Source organism: Galleria mellonella, unplaced genomic scaffold (genome assembly GCF_026898425.1).
Source record: "Galleria mellonella isolate WM207_F2 unplaced genomic scaffold, CSIRO_AGI_GalMel_v1 utg55, whole genome shotgun sequence".
Taxonomy (NCBI): Eukaryota; Metazoa; Arthropoda; class Insecta; order Lepidoptera; family Pyralidae; genus Galleria; species Galleria mellonella.
Genome location: NW_026442115.1, coordinates 1,026,681 through 1,037,195, shown reverse-complemented (window position 1 = coordinate 1,037,195; position 10,515 = coordinate 1,026,681). Strand labels below are relative to the sequence as shown.

The following is a 10,515-nucleotide window of genomic DNA, read 5'->3' as shown; positions in this document are numbered from 1 at the left end:
TTACTTGGTTTTATTGTGTACCACAAATTTTTATTATCTTCCATTCTCCTTCTCTTATTCCATCTTCTATTTTGTTACCTTTATTCATATATTTTCTCGTATTTATATACCTCTATATACTTTACAAATGCTAAAGCTGTTCAAAAAAAATTACCCATTTTTTTCCAAACACTTTTTACTTTTCTTTAAAAATTTTCGTTTAAAATATTTTTTACCCAAAGTTTTGAAAATAATACCCTATCTGGCAATGTTGACGTGAAGTGTCAGTCTAAATGCCTTAATTGTTAATTGTGACAACTGATGACAAATGTTTTGACAGTAGTTTTTTCGTTACTTTATGACATTGATGGATTTGTATTTTAGTTATTATTTTTATCGCAATTTATTTCATTAAGTCTTTTATTAAATTAAATCTTAACTTATCGAATAGATAAATTATCATGTAATAAATTTAATTTCGTTTATATACCATGGATACTGAAAGAGCAGAGAATTGCATTAAACCTATTAATGTAGACACGATACATAGGATATGTTCAGGACAAGTAAGTTTTGGGAATATTTTTTAGGTATTAATATTTAGTTTATTAAATACTTTGTTTAAATAAAAATATATACTGATGACAGGTTGTACTCAGTCTAGCAGTTGCAGTTAAAGAATTGGTTGAAAATTCTCTAGACGCTGGAGCTACGAACATAGATGTAAAATTAAAAAATTATGGCATTGATTTAATAGAAGTTTCAGATAATGGAACTGGAGTTACGGAAGATAATTTTACTGCCTTAAGTAAGTATTTTGACTATTTTAAATATTGCTAATACAAGTTTTTATATCTATTATTAGTAATTTATTAAAAAGCAATTTTGAAACTTTTTCTGTGATATAAAAAATTATGCAATATTTAATTTATTTTTCTTTTTGTAAATTATTGATTAGTCTAATCAAATTTGTTTTTATATTCAATATAGATTTAAAGAACAACACTTGAATATCAAACCCAGTATTAAGATAAAATGACTCTGCTTATAAAACAATAATGGATATAATCAATCCATTTCCTTCTTTTAATCCAAATTGTTTCAATTATTTATGTGGTTACCTATAAAATAATACAAGTTTTAAATTGAAATTTCACACCTTCAGAGGTAATTTTAAACTTTTTTACAGCCTGTATGTTAACCCTTATGTGGCTGATATCTGTAGTTTCATTAAAAACTGTTTAGTAATTTATTATATACATAGACATAAAAACAGAAATAAAAAATTCTACACAGTATTTCAATAAGAAAAAATAATGAAATCTATAAAGTCAAAATTATTAATAATTTTGTTTTTCAGCTTTGAAATACCATACATCTAAACTTAGTGATTACTCAGACCTGCTGGGTGTAACAAGTTTTGGGTTCAGAGGTGAAGCATTAAGTTCTCTCTGTGCATTAGCAAACCTTACAATTACTACAAGACACAAAAGTTGTGATTATGGTAATAATTTGTGTTGTATTATAATCAATGACTATAACTTATGACTTTATCTTCATAAATAAAATATATTGATTAACTGGTATAAAAAGTAGTCTATATCCTTCTCCATCTCAAATATTATCTGTATGACAAATTTCATTATGATTGGTTGAGTAGTTGGGTCATCAAAAGTTTACAAATAAAATTACTTTTACAAAGAAGTCTGTGTTATACAAACATTTATGTCAGTTTTGTTTTCACATCTTCAATAAGTTTATATTAAAATCTGTGTTTTAAAAATTATCTCTTAGAGGTTCAATTGAGTTTCCAATACAAGACAAATTTAATTATGTATTAAATAATCCAGTTATTCCCTTATGCCCTTTTCTTCCCATGAATATTGTAAGAAGTGACAAAGGGAATTAATATAAAGTATGGGCAATAGTGTCTCAGCAGAACTATGTATTCAAATGCATGTTACATTATTTTTCGGAAATATTTTTTACAGCTATGAAAATAGAATATGACCATAAAGGCAATATAATAAAAAAGACACCATGCTCCCGCCAAATAGGAACAACAGTCAGTTTATCAAATCTTTTCATATCACTACCTGTTCGCCAAAAGGAATTTCATAAGAATGCAAAGAGGGAGTTCAATAAGATGACCCATCTACTTTATGCATATTGTTTAATATCTCTAGGTGTCAAGTAAGTTTTTCTTTATTTATCTTGTATTAAATTTGTATTTAAAAGCATAAGAATTTGACATATAGATTTGGCTGGATTACATTTGTATTAATAAATCATAACAATTTGTATAATTTATATATCAAAACAATAATTTATGAATTTTTAATGAAATTTAACAATATGTTTTATCAATATTTGCTTGCTATTATGTTTTTATTTTCTATGCTTACAGATCTTCACTATGTATATTATTAATTTTTGTTTCAATTTTAGAATAACTTGCAGTAACCAAACAAGTGCCAATTCAAAATCATTAGTTGTAGCTACTCAAGGATCATCATCATATAAAGATAACATTGCTTGTATATTTGGTTTAAAACAACTACAAAATATTTTGGAAATCAAACCAGAATACACTACAAATATTAAAGATAATATATTTAAGGGATTATCTGGTGAAGTACAATCTTCTGATGAAAGTGTTAACATAGAAGATGTGGAAATAAATTTATCTGAAGATTCTAATGATGCAGACAATTCTCAACAAAATAATTCACAAGAAAGTATAACTAGTTCACAAAAATCATTAGGATATAAAAATATAGTAAATCCTGTAGAATTCACTGGGTACATATCATCATGTGCACATGGAAGTGGTCGATCAAGCACTGATAGACAGTTTTTCTATGTTAACTCTAGGCCTTGTGAACCAATCAAAATAATGAAGTTAGTTAATGAAATATACAAGCAGTACAATTCTAATCAGTACCCATTTGTATTTTTAAATGTAAACACAGAAAGAACTTCTATAGATATAAATGTTACACCAGACAAAAGAAAAATATTTCTCATAAAAGAAAAGATTATACTGGATACATTAAAAAATTCTTTGTTAAAATTATTTGAAAGTATTCCAAGAACTTTAAAAGTAGAACCACTGAATAATTTTATTACTGCAGGTTCGAATGATGTAAAACCTGATGTAAGTCAACCTAGAATTTTTAACTCCTTTTTGCAACAATTCAATAATAAAACTAAAAATACTTGTGAAATACAAAATTCAAATAGTAATCAAGAATTAAAAAGAAAATCCACATCTATATTAGAATTTGTGTCATCAAAAACAATGAAGAAAGACATTGAGGATATAAATGATAACATCAAACCTGATGAAAATAATTGTGAAGAAGATAATTCAGTAGATTATGCAATAAACCATTCAGATGGAATTGAAAATAACTGTGTTAATGATTCAGCAACTTCAGTAGATTATATTGCAGCAGAAAACAATAAGGATACATCACAAAAATTCAAGATGTGTATTTCTCTAAAAGAAGATAACACTAATTGTAAAAATAACACTGAAAATATAATTTATTTGGAAAGCACAGACAGCTTACCAAATACCCAAATTAAGAATTTAAATGACATTATTATAGAAAAAGAACATACTATAAAATGCAAGACACCTAAAATAACAGGAAAATCTAGTTCAATAGAAAAGATAAATAAAAAAACAAAAATAGTTACTGATAAGGAAGATTTGGGAAATTACAATAGGAGATCAATTAATATGAAAACATCTTTAGAAGAAGTTAAAGCATTAACCAATATTTATAATAGTTTTAATGTTGTGAAATCAATACCTGAAAAAATTAAGTTTAAAAGTGAAATTAATCCAGTCCACAACAAAAGATGTGAAGAAGAATTGAGTAGAGAAATATCAAAAGACTCATTTAAAGAAATGAATATTGTAGGGCAATTTAATTTAGGATTTATAATAACAAAATTAGGTGATGACCTTTTTATTATCGATCAACATGCAACTGACGAAATATATAATTTTGAAACGTTACAAAAAAATACAGAGCTTACAAACCAAAAACTTGTAATGTAAGTATGATTTGACTCAAGTATGTATAATTGACCTAGGTTTGTCGTTATTTCTAAAAAATGACTTATAAATACTCTTAAACAATTACTATTAAAGGATTTTATGAATTACCCATCAATCTTTAATTATATCTCTTCAGTCCACAGCAATTAGAACTTACAGGCGTAAATGAGCAAATATTAATGGATAACTTGGCGGTTTTTAAAAAAAATGGTTACACATTTGAAATTAATGAAAACGCGCTACCAACAAAAAGAGTTAAACTACTGACTATACCTATGTTTAAAAACTGGATTTTTGGGAAAGAAGACATTGAAGAACTTTTATTTATGTTGAGGGTGAGTAGTTTAACTAATAGATTATTCAGGGTTGATAGACCTATCCAAAGTTCATAGGAGCAAATTTTAAAGTTTTACGGGAGTATACCGAGTGATTGAACAGTTATATTGACCAGACAACATAGGCAATACCGTCCACCGTTCTTCGGTTTTTAAAAAATGTTGGCCGATTTCGCCGCGTTACGAAACTGTTTATCTGAGAAAGGACGTTAAGTTCGACCTTTATCATTTAGGAACATAATTAATAGCGTTAGGCTAGTCGCATCCCCCGTAATGACATCCTTATTTGAGATCTATAGTGATAGATAGACTAACTCGCGAGTTTATCAATTAACAAATTGTTATTCATTATTAGTGTCCGACCGAAACAGATTTTACAGCCGAAACTGAAACCGACCTTACTGAAACTTATTTAAAATTTCTCTTCTGTATTGATATCTAGTGTATTTTTTACACAATTATTTACACAAACACACAAATAGTTAAAGGGTAGTAATAAACACTAAAATATGTAACAAATATGTCATATATATTTATATGTAAAAACAAGTTAAAATTATGACTTACTCTTAGAAGTAAACTTAAAAAAAAAAAACAACTCAACCACACAAAGTTTCGACACGACCGAAATTTCGGCCAAAAACTGACCGAAATTTCGAAATCGAAACTAAATCCGAAAGTAGAATTTCTGGCTGAAACTAGCCGAAACCGAAACCGAAAGTTCGGTCGGACACTATTCATTATTGTAAGATTATAACTATATTTATTGAAATCAACAACGTTCTGTTTACAGGAATCACCATCAGAATACTGTAGGCCTAGTAGAGTCAGAGCAATGTTTGCATCTCGTGCATGCCGAAAATCTGTTATGATTGGAACAGCACTGAGCAAATCTGATATGAAGAAGCTTGTAGATCACATGGCAGAAATAGAAAAACCATGGGTAATATAGAATTATGTATAGTATATCTATGTAACTAAGAGTAAACTGACCAACTGACAGATTAACGGTCACCTAAAATGCCATACCTAGAAACACCAGCTTGGTACTTTTAAACCATCTGCACTCCTAGTGCTTCAAAATATAGCCATAATAAGAGCTCATAATAATAACTGTAAATATTATTGTTTCAGAATTGCCCACATGGAAGGCCTACAATAAGACATTTGGTTAATCTTGCCATGATACATATGGATAGTGGTACAAATTTTAATGAGTAATCAATACTTTTTATACTAGAACACTTTTTAAATACGGATAATTAAATCATGGATAAGGTTTAATTAAAAGATGCTGTGTTTAATATATTATTTTATTTTATACACTAATTGTTTTGAAAATATTGAATCCAGTGTGAGCAGTAGTTACTATCACTCCTGGTATCTGTTTATGCCAGTGCAATTCTTTTATATCGTTCTGTCCTTGATGAATAAATAATAGTTGAGGGGGAAGATTCTGTAACAAATATAAACATGCTATTTTCAGTCAGGTTTATTTGGTAAAAATAGTAGGTAACTTTTTTATGCAACTCTAAATGGCAAATAAGCTGACTGTCCAACTGATGGAAAGTGGTAATCCCCGCCAATAGAAATGAACAGCTGCATGGACATTATAAAACACAACACCCGTATGATTTTACAATTTAATAATCCTATATATATATACAGAATTCACTGTATACACTCGTGTTTTATAGTTATTCTACAACAGGTGTGCTTGTAAGGCTGTGTTATGCGAGTTGGCAGTGAAATTATTGAGTATGGGGGATAACAATTCTAATTAATGGTCATCAATGACGATTTTTATGGGATGATAATGGAATGGCGACTCTACTGTTTTATCAGTATATACTGGCAGGGCGCCAATGAGAGATAAGGATGAAAGTAGGTCAGTTAGCCTATCATGATGAATTTAATAAGAATCACAATGGTTTGTAAGATGGTTTTATTATACACTGTAAAAGTCAATATTGTTTACCACTTTCCAGCAGATGAACTAACAACTTGTATTTTCCAAGTCGATCATACGATTTTTTTTTTCTAACTATGAATGAGTTAGTTTTTAAATAAGAAATATAGAAAAAAATAAACCAATAAACATTATTATCTTCATACCTTGAGTTCTTCATCAATGATCTCATCATCATCACGTTCAACGGCCAGATCCCAGAGCGCGACTTGGTTGTCCTCCCCAGCAGAAGCCAACACACTAGGTTCAGTCCAGTGCCATTCAATAGATGTTACAGGCGCAGTATGATGTTTGAAAGTGCCAACTGGGGTACTTGTAGTAAATTGTCTCAAATCCCATATGTGAAGAAAGCCGTCATCACCACCTGAACAAATTCATATGATTTTTTAAAAGATTTTTAAACATATTAAAAAATATATGTTTTAGCAGTAATATGTAAAAAATTGAATGAATTAAAACTATTTCAGATCAATTACATTATTTTGTTACTTAATGTCTTCTTGTATTTGACTTCTTAAATACATTTATATTTATTTCAATTGCTGCTTTTATGAGGCTGTTTTGATTACTCATTTTTTATTTACAACATAAAAGCTTATCTAAGAAAAATAGATTTCAGTATGCATATAATAATTAACGGTACAGATATGTGGTAAGTATATATAGCACAGCATAAGATTAGAATAATAAAAATTGAATATATCAGATCCAGATCTTCTATTTCTAACTTATCTTTTTTCAGTATAAATAGGCGAAATAAAAAAACATGATTGTTACACATAGTTAGATTTGTAGTGTATAAATAAAGTCTACCTCTTTAGTATTCATCATCATCATCATCTCAGCCAACGGGCTGTCTACTGCTGAACATTGGCCTCCCCCATATCACATATACACCACATCTGCCCTTCATATGTTTTCTGTTTTTACCTAATGGTTAGCTGGTAGAAAATACCATATGGTATCAAGCTCGCCACTTGTACGAAGTTTTATTGTGCAATAAAGAATAAATAAATAAATATAAGGAAGGAGTTGTCATGTTTAGCAGACAAGTTGGCAACTGTAGTTATGATTTTGGTGATGTTTTAAGAGGAACACTGCTACCCACCTCTCGATTTTTAAGTTCCCTTAGTCGCCTCTTACAACACCCATGGAAAAGGGACTTGTCCATTCTATGGCTTTATTATGAGGTCCCCACACGACATTGCTCCATAAAAAATAATAAACTAGGTTCTTAAAATATTACTTGTATTCACTGTAATGATTAAATTAATAATAATCACTGGAAAAAAAAAGGGTCCATACCACTAGCTATAAATGGTTCTTTACTATTCCAGGATATAACATTGATATCACTCTCGTGTGCATTATTTGCTGTCAGCATGCAAGCTTTGTGAGGCGCCGCTCGTGTGTCCCATATCCTTATTGTTTTATCCACAGAACATGTTGCTAATACATTGCTAAAAAAACAAATAGACATGAATTTTAGAATTTCAGAGTCAGCTCAAATCAGAACACTTCCCTTCTTTATAAATATAATCATAACTATTTAAGAAACATACTAAAGATGTTACTATTTGCCGTATTTTACGAGATATAAGTTCTAAGAATACTCACTTCATCTATGAGTATTAGGTTTTAATCAAATGTAAATAAAAATTCCGAAGAATATGTTTTGAAGATTAGATATAAAATGTTGCATATGTACTTATTGTATGAGTATGGCGGCTCATTGCCATTATTATTATCTTCATATTTGGGCCATATGTGGTAAATGGAAAATCAAGGCAGTCACTACTTTCAACACAAAAAACTATAAAATCTATAAAAATTCTGTAAATCTATATTATGGATTCAAGAAATCTAAATAAAGCAGTGACTATTACATAGCAATCTTAAGACAATCAGATAGTTTGTATAATATACATAAGACTGTAATCTCATGTAATAAATATTACAAAAACTATCATAAATGCCCTTAAAAGCTATTAATTCATATAATTATTACCGTTCATTAGGTGACCATTGTATATCTTCAACAGAACTAGTATGGCCTACAAGGGGTCTTTGGTCTACATCCCATGTGCCTGCTTGATTGGGTTTCCAAATGTGTATATCCCTTCTGCAATCTCCTGTTGCTAAAACCTGTAAAAGAGTGATTTTGATCATGATGAATATTTTTTTAGGGTTTTTTTTTATACAAGTCACCAGTCTATCAAATTTATTTAGGATCTTTAAGATCACAATATAACTTAATGCTAGTAGCCATGAATATATTGCCATGTGATTCCAGCATAAAATAGGCTGCCTCTTCTTCCCTTATGACTCCCCATGGGTATCGTAAGAGATGACTAAGTGAGGATAAAAGATGGCTGGCAGCATCCCTTTTAAAACATCTGTAAAGCCTAACTATGGTTGTCAACCGCCTGCCCAGCGTGGCAACTTCTGACAAGATACCCCCAAAAGGGAAGCTTATGTTCAAGTGGATAATTAAAGGCTGATATGATGATGATAAGTAGCTATGAGTAAGAAACTCTTTTTTTTGTAAGATATATAAACTTAATAATTCTCCAGACTTCCCAAATGAAAAGTGACATTCATCATGTAGACATAGAGAGTAACATGGACATTTACATTTATGGAACCAACACATATTGCTATTATTGAACTAAGGTATTATGCCTTTAAATAGAAGAAGCCAGATAAAAAGAACAACACTTACACCAGGTTCTGTTGGACACCAATCAATACCAAAGCCTTCTTGTTGGTGACCATTGAAAGAATATAAAGGTTTAACAGGGTTTGTAACAGTATCCAGATTATATCTTTCTAAAAGCACTGGATCATCTACAGCTTGCAATTGTTGTGTGATATTCCAAACATCTACTCTGCCTAATTCTGACCAACTTGCAGCTAGTACTGAATTCTTGAAATTTGTTGCCTGTAATAGAGCACAGTAATATTTTAAAATTTGTTATCACAGCTAATCTATGTTAGTAGTTGTGTTTAAAGATGATCAGCTAGATATACTGCAAAATCTTAAGTATGATTAAATAATACACACTCTAATTCTGTTGACACAGCCCTGGTGTTTAATAAATGAAAATGTCATTTGAGGTTTCTTTTCCTCATCTTCCTCCTCCTCATCATCATCATCATCATCTTCAGATACTTCATCATCTTCGCCTTTTGAAGTTGGATGTAAATTGGACATTTTTATTACTAGTAAACTGAAAACATAAAGTAGATCTATTAAAATATATTATGCAAATGCAAAAAAACAATATTGAAATAAAATAGTATTTAATATTAAAAAAGTAGCAAGTGGTAATATACAACTACTGTTTTTTACCAAAATTATTGTTTCATTTAATTATGATCTAACTAAATGAAACAATAATTCTGAGAATTTTGTATGCCAGATTCTGGTGAAAAATGTGATCAATATTTAAATATTATATTCCATCTTTTATACCATTTTTCAAACAAAATAAAGTTATTTGTATTTTTTTTTTTTTGTATTTTTTGAGACTATATGGTCTCATAGCATGGTGACGAAAACTTTGAGGGTTATTGATAAGAGCAAAGACAAAAAAAGAATAGGCAATTATAACTTTTCAATTTAAAAATACATTACTTATTCAAATGCGCGCTTGAAGCCTGTGTACCAGCAACCAAATAGGCCGTCATTGGATACTCATTTCGATCATTTCCCAGGTTATCTGTTATAATATCGAAGCTAAGGCAAGGCGCGCCGGTTTGGGCTTGATGTAGCATCACATACGCCGACTGATCGCAGACTAGCTGCTCGTCTTCCTTCAAAGGATTTCCAGGAAGATAAGTCTTAGGTCCTTCTTCAGCATTATCTTCATTTCCTTCATCCATATCATTATCATCACTTTCACTGCTGCTCGCATCCATTTGCTCTTCAGTTTCATTCGACATAATAGCAAAAGTATATAAACAACCTTTCTAGCAAAGGAGTAGATTAAATTTAATTATTTTAATAAAAACTGAATATAATGAAAACGTGGGTTAAATTTATTGCTTTGACATGAACAGCACAGATTAAATAACTGACTGTTTAAATTTGAACCGTATTAAATTTGACATTGACACTGACAATGACGTCCTGCACAGCAGATCCAAAACAAAGCATA

General features: G+C 29.8%; 2 protein-coding genes across 2 annotated transcripts; one reads left to right on the top strand and one right to left on the bottom strand.

Annotated features, from left to right (window-relative positions):
- The first annotated feature begins 328 nt into the window (after window positions 1-328).
- Window positions 329-5,690, top strand: LOC113521177 (mismatch repair endonuclease PMS2). Its single transcript, XM_026906625.3, has 8 exons — window positions 329-545; window positions 628-787; window positions 1,340-1,483; window positions 1,971-2,172; window positions 2,428-4,047; window positions 4,188-4,386; window positions 5,180-5,329; window positions 5,521-5,690. Exons 1-8 carry the CDS (start codon window positions 471-473, stop codon window positions 5,605-5,607), a joined length of 2,637 nt encoding a protein of 878 aa, XP_026762426.2. The 5' UTR covers window positions 329-470; the 3' UTR covers window positions 5,608-5,690.
- LOC113521265 (glutamate-rich WD repeat-containing protein 1) lies at window positions 5,686-10,434 on the bottom strand. Its single transcript, XM_026906751.3, has 7 exons — window positions 9,993-10,434; window positions 9,420-9,585; window positions 9,078-9,296; window positions 8,364-8,500; window positions 7,661-7,815; window positions 6,502-6,719; window positions 5,686-5,842 (listed from the first exon to the last, which is right to left on the bottom strand). The coding sequence occupies exons 1-7, from the start codon at window positions 10,298-10,300 to the stop codon at window positions 5,705-5,707; spliced, it is 1,341 nt and encodes a 446-aa protein (XP_026762552.2). The 5' UTR covers window positions 10,301-10,434; the 3' UTR covers window positions 5,686-5,704.
- Between the last annotated feature and the right edge of the window lie 81 nt (window positions 10,435-10,515).